General features: G+C 46.2%; 1 protein-coding gene and 1 pseudogene across 7 annotated transcripts; one reads left to right on the forward strand and one right to left on the reverse strand.

Moving 5' to 3' along the window:
- The window catches only part of LOC137349166 (zinc finger protein 850-like), a 79,721-nt pseudogene that overhangs the window by 48,406 nt on the left and 14,046 nt on the right, over positions 1-17,269 (forward strand).
- LOC137349151 (gastrula zinc finger protein XlCGF57.1-like) lies at positions 5,376-17,008 on the reverse strand. 7 transcript variants are annotated; one of them, XM_068014561.1, is made up of 4 exons: positions 16,911-17,008; positions 15,802-15,925; positions 8,033-8,080; positions 5,376-7,738 (listed from the first exon to the last, which is right to left on the reverse strand). In XM_068014561.1, exon 4 carries the CDS (start codon positions 7,388-7,390, stop codon positions 6,557-6,559), a length of 834 nt encoding a protein of 277 aa, XP_067870662.1. In that variant the 5' UTR covers positions 7,391-7,738; positions 8,033-8,080; positions 15,802-15,925; positions 16,911-17,008; the 3' UTR covers positions 5,376-6,556. The 7 variants fall into 7 exon arrangements, with proteins under 7 accessions (XP_067870662.1, XP_067870661.1, XP_067870659.1 ...); XM_068014560.1 differs by lacking the exon at positions 8,033-8,080; XM_068014558.1 differs by having other exon boundaries at positions 5,376-8,080.

A 17,269-nucleotide genomic window follows, 5' to 3' on the forward strand; every position in this document is an offset into this window, starting at 1 on the left:
GAAACCAAGTAAATATGGGTACTGTGGGAAGGGATTGAAGTATCCAGTTGAGCTGGAAACTGATCCACGCAATCACACCCTGAAGAGGCCGTTCACCTGCTCCGAGTGTGGGAAGGGATTCACTCAATCATCCAACCTGCTGAGACATCAGCGAGTTCACACTGGAGAGAGACCATTCACTTGCTCAGAGTGTGGGAAGGAATTCACTCAGTCATCCAGCCTTCTTGCACACCAGTAAGTTCACACAGGGGAGAGACCGTTCACCTGCTATTACAACCGACCGCCCCAGTCAAAGCCCCCAATCAAAATACACTATTTCGATTGTGGTGGGAGAAACAGTGTTCATTCAATCCCGTCCCTCCACAGATTGCCTAACATATCATTTTAAACTTTCCAAAGTAAAGAAAGACCCAGCCAAATTGTACCATCTATTAATCCCCGAATGAGGTTAACCAAACCAGGTGTCTTTAAATAAACAAATGAATTGTTTAATTAGAAAAATTAAATTCTTCAACACTAAGATATAACTAACATTTAAAATAGAAAAAATTAGAGTCCTTGCAGATTTACGTTCCTGCCGGATGTGGAACAGTCCAAGGTTGCTTGAAGTCCTCACAGCTATCCAATGGGAGCAAAAAAAAGGTCCTTCAACAGAAAAACAGTCCGTAGTCTAATTCAGAAGTCAAAACTGTTGCTTTCCTTCTCCAGAAATGAATTTCTACAATTAACAACTTGCAAACACTTTTTAATGCATCATATTGGCTTTAGAATTTTTGAGGGATAAAAGATTGTCACAGTTTCACTTCCCTCCCTTCAGTTTAAATTATCAGAGATCTCTGTTTGACTTGACTTTTTAGAATTTTGAGAAAGAATAATAAACAGACTAAGTTCTCTTCCTTCAGTTGAAATGGTCAGACAGCTCTCCTTTCAGGTGCTAACACGCAGCTGTCTGTCTGTGTCCTCTGTTAGAACAGTCTTTTTTCCCCTATAAAATTAAATTGTAACAAATGTATCTCTCGATGCTCAGTCCGAGTGGCTGTATCCAATGGCAACCAAAATGCACCTTCTCGATAACTCCTGAGGCTTGCTTGTTCTTAAAGCAGTACTGATCCTTTGCTGTCTTAAAGACACACTGCATATTTCCCCAAAAAAACTACAGGATCATAACACCTCTGCCCCTGGCGGAATGAAACGCCATTCCTGGAATGCGTTTCATTACAATGGGTAAAAAATACAATTTGAAAAAAAAACTTTTTTTTCGCATTTACAGACATACACTTTCCAGAAAATGTTAAGACATTTCTACCAGAACATTTCGGTTTTAAATTTTCTAAGTGACTCCCAACAACGCAGCAGCCCGTTGACATCACCAGTTTTCTGTGATAACTTGAGCAGCACCATCTTTAATTTTGGCAGCTGCCTGAACGTCACAGATAGTGACGTTTCAGTCAATGAGGCTGCATTTGAGCATGTGCTAGTACAGCGCCACCTCGTGGTTGCATTGGCAGCAAATGCAGCCTTTGACAAAACTGCACCATGTCCTTGGAAAGACCTGACCAGTAAAAATGTTGACTGATATGTGATTGGGTCTGCTGGATCCCCACATGTCACACCATAGGAATTTCATGGGTTATCCTTAATACTTCCCGGTGATACTTGGGTAGTACCACTATCTGGTGAACCACTGTCCATTCTTCATCCACAGGTCTTTCAGGAAGTCTCCACTTTCTCATCAGAATCGCATTTTTAATATAGTAGCCTTCCGGAATTCCCTTTACTTCAGCTTCAGTTGCAGCCAATTGTGCCACATTATTTAACTCTGGCTTGGCTTGCTGATCCTTGATCAGAGAAGACTTACTGAACATTTCCTTCGGATTATCCAAATCCCCAAAGAAAGTTTCAGATATTCGGCTATCTGTCCGAGGTGCCAATCTGACCTCCGACAATGGAACTTGTTCAACCATTGCTCAGGTCACTACACACTAAGGAAAAATTTCTGGGATCTTTTCAATCAACTGTTCTGTCTCCTTGAATTCATTTGGTGTTTCCGTGACTACTGGAGAAGCTACTACCTTCGCTCCGGCCAAATCCTTCCACAGTAGGTCAACTCCGTCTACAGGCAAACTATGGACAGCTCCTATGCTTACCATTCCAGACATTAGGTCACACTCCAGGTGCACCCAATACAAAGTATATCCTGTGGGGATATACTTCCTACCGAAAACATTCACTAAAACTTTGGCAATCAATGCACTCTCTGGAGGAAATGCTATGCCTTTCCCCAGCAAAAGAGTTTGGGTGGTTCCTGTATCCCCAAGTATAACTATGGGCTTATCTGCCTCACTTGAGGGATAAGGAGTTACTTTTCCTTTTGACAAATATTCCCTAAAACTCTCAGGTATCTTGTTCACGTTCCCCCGCACTCACAGCGGTTTTTGTACTTGGCCTTACAGCTGCAGCCTGATCTGTCGTACTGTCAGTCAGGGCCCCTTTCTCTGCATTGCCTTTGTGTACCCCAATAAGTCCCATGGACCTACCCCGCAACTTCCAGCATTCTGCATGAAGGTGCCCCACCTTGTGTCAATGGAAACACTCAGGCTATCGGACCTCACATCTCCCCTCAGCACCTTCCTTTCTGGGCTGAAGAGGAGATGCAGGGACATTCTCAGCTATCCCTTCTTGTCCCCGGCTACTTGCCTTCCTTTCGCTCTCCCATCTTCTATCCTTCTAGGGTTTGTGGGGGTGACGGTAAAAGGGTTTAGGCTTGCAAACAAGCTCGTAATCATCAGTAATCTCAGCTGCCTGTCTAGCTGTTGAAACCTTCTGGTTCTCTACATGGGTTCTTACCACCGAAGGGAGTGAATTTTTAAATTACTCCAGGAGAATTATTTCCGAAAGGGTCTCATGCGCGGCCTCTACTTTTCATGCCCACATCCAACGATCAAAGTTAATTTGATTCACCCTTTCAAATTCTATATATTCCTGCCCAGGCTTTTTCCGGTGGCTCTGAAATTTCTGTCTGTATGCTTCAGGGACGAACTCATAAGCAGCGGGAATAGCTTTTTTTGCCAGCTCAATCTGCAGCAGCCTCCTCAGAAAGCATGGCATAAACTGCATGAGCTCTGCCAATCAACCTGCTTTGCATAAGCAGTGTCCAGTTTTCTGTTGACCACCTCACCTGTTTAGTTAGCTTTTCAAAAGAAATGAAAAATGCCTCTACATCAGTTTCCTCAAACCTCTGGAGGGCTGCACAAGTTTAAACAGCCCCCCACTGGGTCCTGGGTTGGAGTCAGATTCTTCCTCCTCAGAACTTTTCCTAGAGTCAAGGCCACCTTCTGGTTTTTAGTTCCAGGTTTTTCTTTTGGAATACCCCTTTCTCACTCTTGCCTCTCTTCTTTTTTTTTCTTTTGCAATTCTAGTTCCAGCTTATGAAATACTCTTTCCTTTCCTCTCTCCTTTCCTCTCTCCTGCCATTCTGCTTGCTCCCTTTCAAATGCCCTTTATCTTTCATTTTCCTCTCCTTATTCCTTTCTCCTTTCTTTTCTCTTTCAAGTTTTCTCATTTCTTTTTCTTGTTCACCTGCAACCGAATTCTGGCCAATTCAACTGAACTACCATCTGGATTGCCTTTTCCTCCTTCCAATTTCAAATGCTCTGCTATTACCTCAATTATGTTTGCTTTCTTAGCTCCTGGTTTTAACTCAAACTCCAACTTTTCTGCCAATGCTTTTAGCCTAGCTTTGGTTAAGATTTGCAAATTCCTAAGGGATAAATCCTCTCTCTCCAGAAAGGTTGAAGCAACTGACAAAGCCATTCTGGTAGTGTAAACTTTACTCGAAGGCACAAGAAATCTGGTACTTTTTAGTTTAGTTTAGAGATACAGCACTGAAACAGGCCCTTCGGCCCACCAAGTCTGTGCCGACCATCAACCACCCACTTATACTAATCCTACACTAATCCCATATCCCTACCACATCCCCACCTGTCCCTATATTTCCCTACCACCTACCTATACTAGGGGCAATTTATAATGGCCAATTAACCTATCAACCTGCAAGTCTTTGGCATGTGGGAGGAAACCGGAGCACCCGGAGGAAACCCACGCAGACACAGGGAGAACTTGCAAACTCCACACAGGCAGTACCCAGAATTGAACCCGGGTCGCTGGAGCTGTGAGGCTGCAGTGCTAACCACTGCGCCACTGTGCCGCCCCTTTCAATATTATCCCACTTACAATTGCACTTTTTTGGCTTTCGGTTATCCTGGACAAGCCCCAATTATGTTACAACCGAGGCTGGAGGAGTGCAATGTCTTTCTCTAGTTCCACTTCACCATGGCTCACAATATGTAGTTGAATGTTTTACCCAGTTGCCGACATGGCCAATTAAATACTCTATTTTTTTTATTTCAGAATAAAATCCACCAACCAGGTTTTTTTAATGAACAACAAAATTATTAAATTATAAAACAAGACTTATTCAACACAGGTTGAAATATGAATGTTTCCTTCCAAATTAAACCAACAAACACACACAGGTGAGAGAAAAAAAACAAAGAAGTTTTCTCTGCTGAGATCTCTTTACAAAAAAAGACAACAACAAAATTAGCAAAATACTTGTCAATTCTTGAAGAAAAAACCATAAGATATGGGACGTTCTCTGCTGGCCCTTTGGCCTGGTGCCCAGATACTCGTGGACAGCTGGCACTGGGGTCTTTTTTGGAGCAGTTCTCTTAAGGGGACATCGAGACTTGTCTGACAGGCTTTTCAGGAGAAATGCAGCATCAATATCTCTATTTCCCACACTTGATTCTCAGGGTTACTCAAAGGTGGAAAAAGGATGTGCTGGTGGCTTCTCTCCCAGCAGGCTTACCCTCAACTGACTCAAAACAATATCCAAAAAGAAAAGCAACTCATGACCACCATAAATCTTGACATGTCACTTCTCTGTAAACAACTCCCCGAGTCACCAAGGCTCCTGCTGTTTACTTAGCTCAAGTCTCAAGTTTACAAGTCTCAAGTCCTTCCAGTGACATTACTTTTTTTTTTTAAGTCCAGCAGTTAAGGAATCTCTTCAGTCTTTCAAATGAATCAATTTCCACAAGCATTTACATGAGTGATCAAAAAACATATCAGTCATGGAATCACCTTCACAACACATGGGAGAGCGCGGCTGGGACACATTTCTTACAGGCCTCAGGATTAAACCGCACAAGGACTTTGCTGTTAGTGAAGAGAGATGAGAAAGACCAAAGTGCCGTTTGTCCCTCTCAGTGTGATCCTGAAGGACTGTGTTCAGGCTGAAGTTCTGTTCCTGCCGTACGATCCTTCCCCCAGATTGTCCTTTCTGAGCTCCAGCCAGGTGATGCTAAACACTCAGGTGGGAAAGACAAAAATCTACAACAGTGTGTTTAAAACAAAGCTGATTTATTTGACATTTATCCAGAATATTAAACTCCAGCCACGTTATAGGGATTATTCTCATCAGCAGAAACAAACCCCAAATGTTCAAATAGAAACATAGAAAAGTTATGTCACAGAAGGAGGCCATTCAGCCCATCATGTCCACACTGACCGTTAAGAGTTATCCAGCCTAATCCCACTTTCCAGCTCTTGGTCTGTAGCCTCGTAGGTTACGGCTCCTCAATTGTATATCCAAGTACTTTTTAAATGTGATGAGGGTTTCTGCCTCGATCACCCTTTCAGACAGTGAGTTCCAGATTCCAAACCCCCCAACCCTCTGGGTGAAAAGATTTCTCAACTGTCTTCCAATCCTTCTGCTGATTACTTTAAATCTATGTCCCTGGTTATTGACCTGATAATGGAAACAGCTCCTTCCTATCCACTCTATCACAGCCCCTCACAATTTTATACATCTCAGCCTCCTCTGTTCCAAAGAAAACAACACTAACCTAACCAATCTTTCCTCACAGCTAAAATTCTCCAATCCTGGTAACATCCTTGTAAATCTCCTCTGTACCCTCTCTAATGCAATCACATTCTTCCTGTAATGCGGTGAACAGAACTTCACATAGTACTCCAGCTGAGGCCTAACCAGTGTTTTATACAGTTCCAGCATAACCTCCCAGCTCTTATATCCTATGCCTCGGCCAATAAAGGAAAGTATCACATATGTCTTCTTAACCACCTTATCTACCTGTCCAGCCACCTTCAGGGATCTGTGGACATGCACTCCAAGGTCCCTCCGTTCCTCTACACTTCTCAGAATCCTACTATTTATTGTGGATTCTCTTGCTTTGTTTGCCCTCCCCAAATGCATTACCTCACACTTCTCTGAATTGAATTCCATTTGCCATTTTCTGCCCACCTGACTAGTCCATTGATATCTTCCTGCAGTCTACAGCTTTCTTCCTCACTGTCAACCACAAAGTTACTTGTAGTCTCATTTGCAAACTTCTTAATCATGCCCCCTACATTTAAGCCTAAATGATTGATATATACCTCTGTGGTGGAACACCACTGGAAACAGGCTTCCAGTCATGTTTCAGTTCTGGATGTGATTAACAGCAACAATAACAGCAGAATCCAAATCCTGCCGTCACTTGTGAACACTCTGGTGTCTCAGCAGGTTGGATGACTGAGTAAATCCCTTCCCACACACGGAGCAGGTAAACGGCCTCTCCCCCGTGTGAACTCGCAGGTGTGCCAGCAGGTGGGTTGACCGATTGAATCCCTTCCCACACTCTGAGCAGGTGAACGGCCTCTCCCCAGTGTGAACAAGCTGGTGCATCAGCAGGTGTGATGAATGAGTGAATCCTTTCCCACACTCGGAGCAGGTGAACGGTCTCTCCCCAGTGTGAACTCGCTGGTGTGTCAGAAGGTTGAATAAAGTAGTGAATCCCTTTCCACAGTCAGAACAGGTGAATGGTTTCTCCCCAGTGTGAGCTCGCTGGTGGGTCAGAAGGTTGGATAACTGAGCGAATCCCTTCCCACACTCAGGGCAGGTGAATGGTTTCTCCCCAGTGTGAACTCGCTGGTGGGTCAGAAGGTTGGATAACTGAGCGAATTTCTTCCCACACTGTGAACAGTTGAACGGCCTCTCCCCAGTGTGAGTGCGTTGGTGCGCCAGTAATTCCTGTTTACGTTTAAATCTTTTCTCACAGTCAGAACATTGAAAAGGTCGGTTTTCAGAATGAACAAGTTTGTGTTCATTGAGCTGGGATGACTGAGTGAATCCCTTCCCACACTCAGAGCAGGTGAACGGCCTCTCCCCAGTGTGAACGCGCTGGTGTCTCTGCAGATCCCTTGCTCTTTTAAAGCTTTTCTCACAGTCAGAACATTTAAATGATCTTTCCCCAGTGTGACTGCATTGATGAGTTTCTAGCTCAACCGGGTAATTGAATCCCTTCCCACAGTCCCGAGGTTTCTCCATGCTGCGGGTGTCCTTGTGTCTCTCCAGGTTGGATGATTAGTTGAAGCCTTGTCTGCACACAGAATATGAGTACAGTTTCTCCCCGCTGTGAATGGTGCGATGTTTTTTCAGACTGTGTAACTGGTTAAAGCTCTTTCTACAGTCAGCGCACTGGAACACTCTCACTCGGGTGTGTGTGTCTCGGTGATTTTCCAGTCACACTGATGTTTGAAATTTTTGCGCACAGTCAGAACAGTCAAACATTTCAGTCCCACTTTCAAAAGCCAATGATATTCAGGTCCTGATGAATTGAGTGACTGTCAGACCTTGACACGATCTGTGGCTTGACATTCCCGTCTGCAAATCCCCCTGTAAAAGGAGTTCACAAAAGCCACCACTGTCAGTCAGAATCGAAATTCACAACACTCTCCCCTCCTGCTTCCTGGCCCAGGATGGTCATGCATGTGCCCTGTTGCACACTCCCCTCCAATCTACCGCCCTTGACAGTCTCACATTGGAAACTGTTGTCCCCGACTGGGCTCAAAGGTACTCAGGATTAAACCCAGCATCTTCTCCTCCAGCTCCACTCCAACTGATGCAACAAAAAGGACCGACACAGGTCAGGGACTGACTTCCACATCCAACACGCACCTCGACACAAACCTGCTCTTAATTGATCCGTCTGTGTTTCTCGACTCAATTCTGTAACGCCTGCAACAAAACAAAACCAATATACTGCAGATGCTGGAAATCTGAAATAAAAGGAGAAAATACTGGAAATACTCACCAGCTGTGGAGAGCGAAACAGAGTTACTGTTTCAGGCGTATTGAGCTGCCGGAGCTTGTGCCTGGAACTCTGAGTGGGAGAAGGAGGAGAGGCAATATAGTCCAACACTCACAGCAACCTACAATCCACCGACATTACCGGGATAGGGAGACAGAGTTTAGACACACTCAGCAACACGACTCCAGTAAAACAGCCCAGGAGGAAAAGGGGGAGCAGTGTGTGTACCTGCCCTCATATCCCCCTCCCCAGGCCTGTCAGTCAAACCCCCCACTCCTCCCAGTCCACAGCTCAGCCTATCAGCTTGCAGCTTCCTGCACCTCGAGCCAGCCCTGCCCAGGTGTGGCCCAGTCCAAGGGGAGTCTTTGTGGAACCAGGGAGGGGGGACCTCCTGCCCTGTGCTGTGTCCCAAATGGTTCCTCCCTCCCCTCCCCCAGGCCCCTTTATAACTGAGCTCAGTTTCCTTTAAAGTTTTCTCCTTTGATGTTACACTTTATTAATCTTTAATTCCTCCGAAAGAGCTGGAAATCTGGCGGCCGTTAACCCCGGGGCCTGTCACCGGGAGAAGCCCCGCAGCTGCCGCGTCGCTCGTAAAGCGCCTGCGCACTTATACCTCCTAACAGCGACCTCTCACACTGTGCGGGTGATTGACAGCAGCTCCCGACCAATAGCAAGAGGGGGCGAGACTGGAAAATCGAGGCAGCTGCGCCGCTTCGATACTGCAAGTCCCGCCCATGTCTCGCCCCGACTGCTTGGAGGACCAACCGGCCAGACGGTCCTCCAGGTCCGCCCCCCGCTCTTCCTATTGGTGCGGAGCTGCCATCAATCAGCCAGGCGGGTGGCCGGTGTAAGCTGAGCATGCGCAGTCTGCAGGTGTTGAGGCAGAGAGCGCGGTTCCAGCAGGTGAGAGGGAGGCGGGTTAATAAAGCTCGCAGGCTGCAGACACACCGAGTGTGGAGTCAGGAGACAATCTAAACAGAGAGATCACAACAAACAACAAGATCAACCCCCAGCCGCGGCTTCCACCGCTTCCCTCCGGACGAACAGAGCAGACTTTCCCAAAATCCAGGAGAGGCAAGGAGCCCGACGTCATTTTGACAATTTCCAGTTTCCTGGCCCTAACCGCCTCCTCTTCACTATGGACGTCCAATCGCTCTACACCTCCATCCCCCACCAGGATGGTTTGAGGGCTCTCCGCTTCTTCCTTGAACAGAGGCCCAACCAGTCCCCATCCACCACCACCCTCCTCCGCCTGGCTGAACTTGTTCTCACATTGAACAACTTCTCCTTCAACTCCACTCACTTCCTTCAAGTAAAAGGTGTCGCTATGGGTACCCGCATGGGTCCTAGTTATGCCTGTCTTTTTGTGGGATATGTCGAGCATTCTTTGTTCCAGTCCTACTCAGGCCCCCTCCCCCAACTCTTTTTCCGGTACACTGATGACTGTATCGGTGCCGTTTCCTGCTCCCGCCCCGAACATTATCAATGTTGCTTCTAATTTCCACCCTTCTCTCACCTTTACATGGTCCATCTCTGACACTTCCCTTCCTCGACTTCTCTGTCTCCATCTCTGGGGATAGGTTGTCTACTAATATCCATTATAAGCCCACTGACTCCCACAGCTACCTCGACTACACTTCTTCACACCCTGCCTCCTGCAAGGACTCCATTCCATTCTCCCAGTTTCTCCGTCTCCGACGCATCTGCTCTGATGATGCTACCTTCCATGACAGTGCTTCTGATATGACCTTTTTCCTCAACCGAGGATTCCCCCCCACTGTGGTTGACAGGGCCCGCAACCGTGTCCGACCCATTTCCTGCACCTCTACCCTCACCCCTTCCCCTCCCTCCCAGAACCGTGACAGGGTTCCCCTTGTCCTCACTTTCCACCCCATCAGCCTCCATATCCAAAGGATCATCCTCCGCCATTTCCGCCACCTCCAGCGTGATGCCACTACCAAATGCATCTTCCCCTCCCTTCCCCAGTCAGCATTCTGAAGGGATCGTTCCCTCCGTGATACCCTGGTCCACTCCTCCATTACCCCCACCACCTCATCGCCTTCCTGTGGCATCTCTCCCTGCAATCGCAGGAGGTGTAATACCTGCCCATTTACCTCTTCTCTCCTCATTATCCCAGGTCCCAAACACTCCTTTCAGGTGAAGCAGTGATTTACTTGTACTTCTTTCAATGTAGTATACTGTATTCGCTGCTCACAGTGTGGTCTCCTCTACATTGGGGAAACCAAACGCAGACTGGGTGACCGCTTTGCGGAACATCTCCGCTCAGTCCGCAAGCAGGACCCTGAGCTTCCGGTTGCTTGCCATTTCAACACTCTCCCCTGCTCTCATGCTCACATCTCTGTCCTGGGATTGCTGCAGTGTTCCAGTGAACATCAACGCAAGCTCGAGGAACAGCATCTCATCTACCGATTAGGCACACTACAGCCTGCCGGACTGAACATTGAGTTCAATAATTTCGGAGCATGACAGACCCCCCATTTTACTTTTATTTTTAGTTATTTTTTCTTTTTTACATTTTTTACAATTTTTTTTCTTTTGGTTATTTCATTTCATTGTAGTTTGTTCAGTTTGCTTACCCACTGTTTTTTTTTCATGTTTGTACTTGCTGCTGCTCAATCTTCAGTTCGTTAACACCCTATCTGTACTAATGCTTTGTCTTCCAACACACTATTTACATATTGTTTGCCTTTGCTCCATGACCTCTTGGTCAGCTATGTGGCCTTGTCCAATCTACACCTTCTCCTTTGTTATCTCTTGCCCCACCCCCGGCTCACTTGCTTATAACCTTTGACATTTCTAATATTTGCTAGTTCCGAAGAAGGGTCACTGACCCGAAACGTTAACTCTGCTTCTCTTTCCACAGATGCTGCCAGACCTGCCGAGTGGCTCCAGCATTTCTTGTTTTTAATTTCAGATTTCCAGCATCCGCAGTATTTTGCTTTTATCTAAATGGAGGAGAACTGGAGACTGGTCAGGGAGCGTCTCTAAATGGTCGAGAAATCGGGACTGATAAGAGAGCCTCTGGAAATGGAGAGTTGGCAGGGTGCGTTTGTAAATGCAGGAGAAATGGGGCATGGTCAGGTAGCGTCTATCAATGGAGGAGAAATCAGGACTGGGTGGGCGAGAAGCTTGAGAAACACACAGTGTAGGCCGAAAACCCATTTAATAACCTCCAGGTGCAGCTGTGGGGTTTTCTCCAGGTAACTGACCCAGGTTAATGGTCACCAGCTATCCAGCTGTTCAGGAGGAACTGAGGATTAATAAACTGTAACATCAAAGCCCAAAACTTTAAAGGAAACTTAGCTCAGTTATAAAGACTTCCCTTGACTGTACCACACCTACGCGGGCTGACTCAGGGTGCAGGAAACTTCAAACTGCTAGGTTGAGTTATAGACGGGGAGATGTGGGTGGTTTGAGTAACAAGCCTGGGGGATAACAGGGCAAGCATAGACACTGCTCCCCCTTTTCCTCCTGGGATGTTTTACTGGAGTCGTGTTGGTGAGTGTTTCTAAACTCTGTCTCCCTATGGGTAATGTCGGTGGATTGTAAGTTGCTGTGAGTGTTGGACTATATTGAATCTCCTCAAGTCAATGTGCAGCATGCTTGGCCAGAAAGCAGGAGGAGGGAATGTTGTGAATTTCTATCCTGGACAGACAGTGATGACTTCTGAAAAACTCCTTTTTACAGAGTATTAGAAAGAAAGGATTTGCAGACAGGAAACTGGAATCAAACATCAGATCACAATCTGACAGAGTCACTTAATTCATCAGGACCTGAACATCACCAGGCTTTGAACGAGCAGGGTGGTGAAGCAGTACAGGATTAATATCAAAAAGACATAAGTGATGAAGGTGGAAAAAACATAGCAGAGATAGACATTAAAGTAAATGGACAACAACTAGAACAGGTGTCAGAGTTCAAATGCCTTGGTACCATACTGACAGAAGATAGGAGGTGCACAAGAGAGATGATAGGGAATTGTTTAGGCAAAGAGTGCATTCAACAGATGAAAGAAGTTGTTAACCAGGGGACAAAGCATCAACTTGAAAGTGAGAGTCGTCAAAGTGGAATCGTCAGTGGAGTGTGCTGCTATACGGAGCAGAGGCAGGGACCATGCAAGGCAGGCATCAAGGAGTTAGAGGTGTGTGAGATGTGGTTCTGGAGACGAATGTTAAAGATCAGCTGGTCAGAGAGGGTGACAAATAACAAAGTGCTCAGAAGGGTCAGGGAGATTCGTTCCATTATTGAAACCATCAGAATAAGGAAAAAGGAACTGGATTGATTACATCATCAGTCAAGAAGGCATGGTGAAAACAGTGCTTGAAGGTAAAATTGAGGGTAAAAGACAACGAGGAAGGAAAAGACTAGCAATACGAGATTGCAGGACTATACGAGTATCTAAAGAAAAGGGCTATAGACAGGCAGAGGTAAGAATGGGGCAAAAGCCTGCCAAAGGGCAGAACTCCAAAGAAAGAGGCCACAGCTGGAGTACTGCATGTAGTTCTGGTAAACCTCACTACAGCAAAGGTGTGATTGCACTAGAGAGGATACAGAGATTTACTAGGATTTTGACTGGACTGGAGAATTTTAGTTATGAGCAAAGATTGGATAGGTGAGGGTTGTGTTCTTGGAACAGAGGAGGCTGAGGGGAGACCTCATAAAATTATGAGGGTCTAGATAGAGTGGATAGGAAGGACCTATTCATCTTGCTTGAGGAGTCTATAACTAGGGGACATAGATTTAGGATAAGAGGTAGGAGGTTTAGAGGGGATTTGAGGGGAAATGTTTTCACCCAGAGGGTGGTGGGATCTGCAACTCACTGCCTGGGAAGGTGGTAGAGGCAGAAACCCTCAATTTAACATTTAAAAAGTACTTGGATATGCACTTGAAGTGTCCTAACCTACCAAGTGGGATTGAGCTAGACGGCTCCTTATCGGCCACACAGACATGATGGGTCGAATGGCTTCCTTCTGTGCTGTATGATTCTAAGTTGATGAGCAGCCCCTTCAGGTAACTATACAAGAACTATAACCTCTCACACTGAATATATATATGGCCCATGTACTCCTCTAGGCTGCAAACATCACATGCAGCCTGGGAGTGGGTGAAGCTGCTTAAAACCCTGTTGTCCAGGATGCTCCAACTCCCAGGCACGAGGTCCCAGTTGGGAACAGAGATCCTGAAGCCCCGTCCACTCTCGTGTCCTCACCAAGATGGCTGGCTACGCATGCACCCTGACCCCACCCTACCCAAGATGGCAGCCAGTGTCCCCACTCTCCCAGGCCTGTCACGTCAGGGTTCACACAGACTGTGGGCTCTTATTTGGGGCTTCAAGCCGAGCCCGGGTGTTTATGAAGCTTCCCAGCCCACCCACAGCTCCAATTCCTCCTCTGCCCACAATCTCCTCCTGCCTCCCGAGCCACCTGTTCCACCCGAGTCTGTCTCCATCACCTACACTGCACACGCCCAGAACACAGTCCATTCCCACGCCAGTGTCCTGTGCTCCTGCAGTCACAGACTGGGAGCTTTCTGACCCTCAGGGGGTCCTGGGTAATTAATCCGCCATTGAAAGTTCCAACTGTTGAATGGATGATGATTCCCATGACATCTCATCGAGATTGGGGCCGTAGAGGCTATGAACAAAACCACTGAATAAACTACACAGATACCTGAGTGCCTGGATCATCAATTTATCTATGTTCAGACACAGGAATTAGAGGGTTGTTTTCACAATTTGCAGATGACGCCAAATTGGGTGGTAGAACCCATGGGTGGATTAACACTCAGGGTTACAGGACACGGGTGGATTAATGCTTGAGTTTACAGGGTCCAGGGGTGGATTAATGCTCAGGTTTACAGGGCTCAGGGGTGTAAGTACATAATGTTTGGCTCTGGGTTTTAGACTATGCCCCCTAATACTGGATTCCCCAACCAGCGGAAATGGGTTAGTTGGAGAGAAACGATCAGTTTCAATTAATATCTTGAAAACTTTGTTGAAATCACCCCTTAATCTTCTAAATACCAGGAAATACAACCCTCATAGTGAGTTGATGCATTTTGGCAGAAGGGATAGGGAGAGGCAATATACCCTTAACGGTACAGTTCTAAAGAGTGTGCAGGGATAGAGGGATGTGGGGGTTCATGTGCATTGATCATTAAAAGTAGCAGGACATATTGACAGAGTAGTTAGCCAAGTCTATAGGATCTTGTTCTTCATAAGTTGAGGTATTGAGCACAAAAATCTAAGAAGTTAAACAGAACCATTATAAAGCTCTAGTTATGTCACACCTCGAGTATTGCTTCCAGTTCTGGTCACCACACTATAGGAAGGATGTGAAGGTCCTTGAGAGGGTGCAGAGGAGATTTAACAGAATGGTTCCAGGGATGAGGGAATTTAGCGACAAGGTTAGGTCGGAGAAGCTGGGGTTGTTCTCCTTGAGCAAAGCAGGTGGAGGGGAGATCTAATAGAGGTGTTGAAAATTGTGACAGGTTTCGATAAGGTAGACAAAGAAAAACTGTTCCCATTAGCTGATGGTACAAGGACTAGGGGACATAGATTAAGGTGTAAGAATCGGTTCAGACCTGTATAGGTAAAGAAGTCTCGACACCATTTAAAATCAATTACTCTTTGTTGCTTGCAAGCTGAACTCAGTTGATTCTACTGTGCAGGACCACACGCCCACTGACAGTATCACAAGTGAGTTAAGTTAAAACAATGCATTTATACATTTCAGAGCATACATCACTTGTTATTCTAAACTTAGTGTGGTTGCCTAGGCAATTTACAGAAGCGGAAGGTTCAGCAGATTCTTAGCTTGCATCACCATATCTGTCATGAGTTCCGTCTACTCCTTGAGACAATTAGTGTGGTTAGATTCGCTCCAAACTGCATCCTGTTATCACTGTTTCTAAAGATTAGCACACCCAGTCTGGAGATCACAAACTTGCAATAGTTAGTGAGTCATTTTTGTCTGCTGAGCTTTCTTATCCGAACAAACCAGATGGAACATTTTACTGCTGACATGACCTCACAGATCATGCAGCCAGGAGTTTAGTCTTGCTTTCTCTAAACTTGTTTTCATTGTTTTTCCTGGGTTAGGGCTAGGAGTCCGAGCAATTGTCCACATTTCCACAAAGGTTTTGGGCAGGAGATACAGGGGGGATGTGAGGAAGAAGTTTAACACAGCAAGTGTTAATGACCTGGAACTCACTGCTTACGAGGTTGGTAGAAGCAGAGGCAATGAATGATTTCAAAGGAAATTGGATGGGCATTTAAGGAAATGAACCTGCAGGGCTACGGGGATTGAGCAGGAGAATTGGACTGATGCGCTCGCTGTACAGAGCTGGCACGGACTCGATGGGCCGAATACCCTCTTTCTGTGCTGTAATGACTATATGACTCATTTGTGCAATCTCGCCTCTTAACTTAACCCTTGGAGTCCAGGAATAATTTAGGCAAATCTACACTGCGCTCCCTCCAAGATCAATATATCCTTCCTGAAATGTGCTGCACAAACAAAATGAACACAGTGCTCCAGGGATGGCCTAACCAGGGCTTTGTGTATCTCAGTGCTTTTCCAGTCACATTGATACCTGAAATCTTTTCCAGCAGACAGAACAGACAAACCTTTTTCCTTCCACCTTCAAAAGCTGATGATATTTAGGTCCTGATCAATCGAGTGACTCTGTCATGTCTTGATGTGATGTTTCGTTTGAGTTTTCCCATCTGCAAATCCTCCCCTTCTAAGCCCCTGTGAAAAGAGTTTACAAAAGCCATCACTGTCAGTCCTGGTTAGAAATTCACAACATTCTCTCCTCCTGCTTCTTGGCCCAAGATGGCCACACATGCGTCCTACTGCACATTGCCCATTAGAAACCTGGAAGCCATTAACCCGGAATAAAAACCAGAAGTGCTGGAAATACTCAGCAGGCCTGGCAGCATCTATGGAGAGAGAAGCAGAGTTAATGTTTCAGGTCAGTGAACTTTCATCTTTTGTAAACTCCTTTTTGAGGGGCTAAGGGGAGGATCTGAAAATGAAACATCCGATCAGGATCTGACAGTCACTCGATTCATCAGGACCTGAATATCATTGGCCTTTGAACGTGAAGACAAAAGATTTGTCTATTCTGTCTGTGGGAAAAGATTTCCGGTATCAGTGTGAATGGAAAAACAGATGCACAAAGCCCTGGTTAGACCACACCTGGAGTACTACATTCAGTTCTGGGCACCACACCTTCGGAAGGATATATTGTCCTAGGAAGGAGTGCATTGCAGATTTACCTGAATGATACTTGAACTCCAAGGGTTAAATTACAAGGAGAGATTACACAAATGAATCATGGTCATTACAGAGAAGGAGGACATTCAGCCTTTTGATTCTATGCCAGCTCTCTGTAGAGCAATCCAGTCAGTCCCATTCCCCCGTTCAGTCCCCGTAGTCCTACCAGTTTGTTTCCCTCAGTTGCCCATCCAACTTCCTTTCGAAATCATTGACTGTCTCTGTTTCCACCATTTTGTTTTGGCTGTTAACGCGGGCCTGTCACTGGGAGAAGCCCCGCAGCTGCCGCCCAATTCAGTGCAAACACGGGACCAGTTCTGATGAAGGGTCACAGATGCTGCCAGACCTGCTGTGCATTTCCAGCGTTTCTTGTTTTTATACCAGTACTTTCTTATTGGGAGTGTTGAGGCCTAAACTGAGTGTTTAATTAAGCCTCCCCGCCAAAAATAAAACCTACACAGGAAGTCAGGCTACAACACCCACACGATGCAAACCGGCTCTTCACTGCTCGAAACGCTGCTTGCTACGGCGCCTGCGCACTGGTCTCCAGCGCCGAGAATGTTGGGTAAGGACCATTGACCGTCTCAATTGGAGCAGCGGGAGGGAGCACCGAGTAGTTGGGAATGACGAGCAGAATCGGCAATTGAGCGGGCAAGTGATCGCAGCGACTGAAGCGGCGATCGCGGGAGGTAGGGGGACCTGAAGGCGGCGGTTGTGGGTTTAATTTGGTTGTTTGTGTCGAATTGAGCCGCGCCATCTTTATTACTGGCAGCTGCAGACAGTGACGTTTCAGTCAGTGAGTCTGCATTTGCGCAT

The sequence above is a fragment of the Heterodontus francisci genome, chromosome 34 (genome assembly GCF_036365525.1).
Source record: "Heterodontus francisci isolate sHetFra1 chromosome 34, sHetFra1.hap1, whole genome shotgun sequence".
Taxonomy (NCBI): domain Eukaryota; kingdom Metazoa; phylum Chordata; class Chondrichthyes; order Heterodontiformes; family Heterodontidae; genus Heterodontus; species Heterodontus francisci.

What these genes read in the sequence shown, in the direction of transcription:
- LOC137349151 (XM_068014560.1), bottom strand. Translation starts at nt 7,390, where the DNA reads ATGGAGAAACCTCGGGACTGTGGGAAGGGATTCAATTACCCGGTTGAG.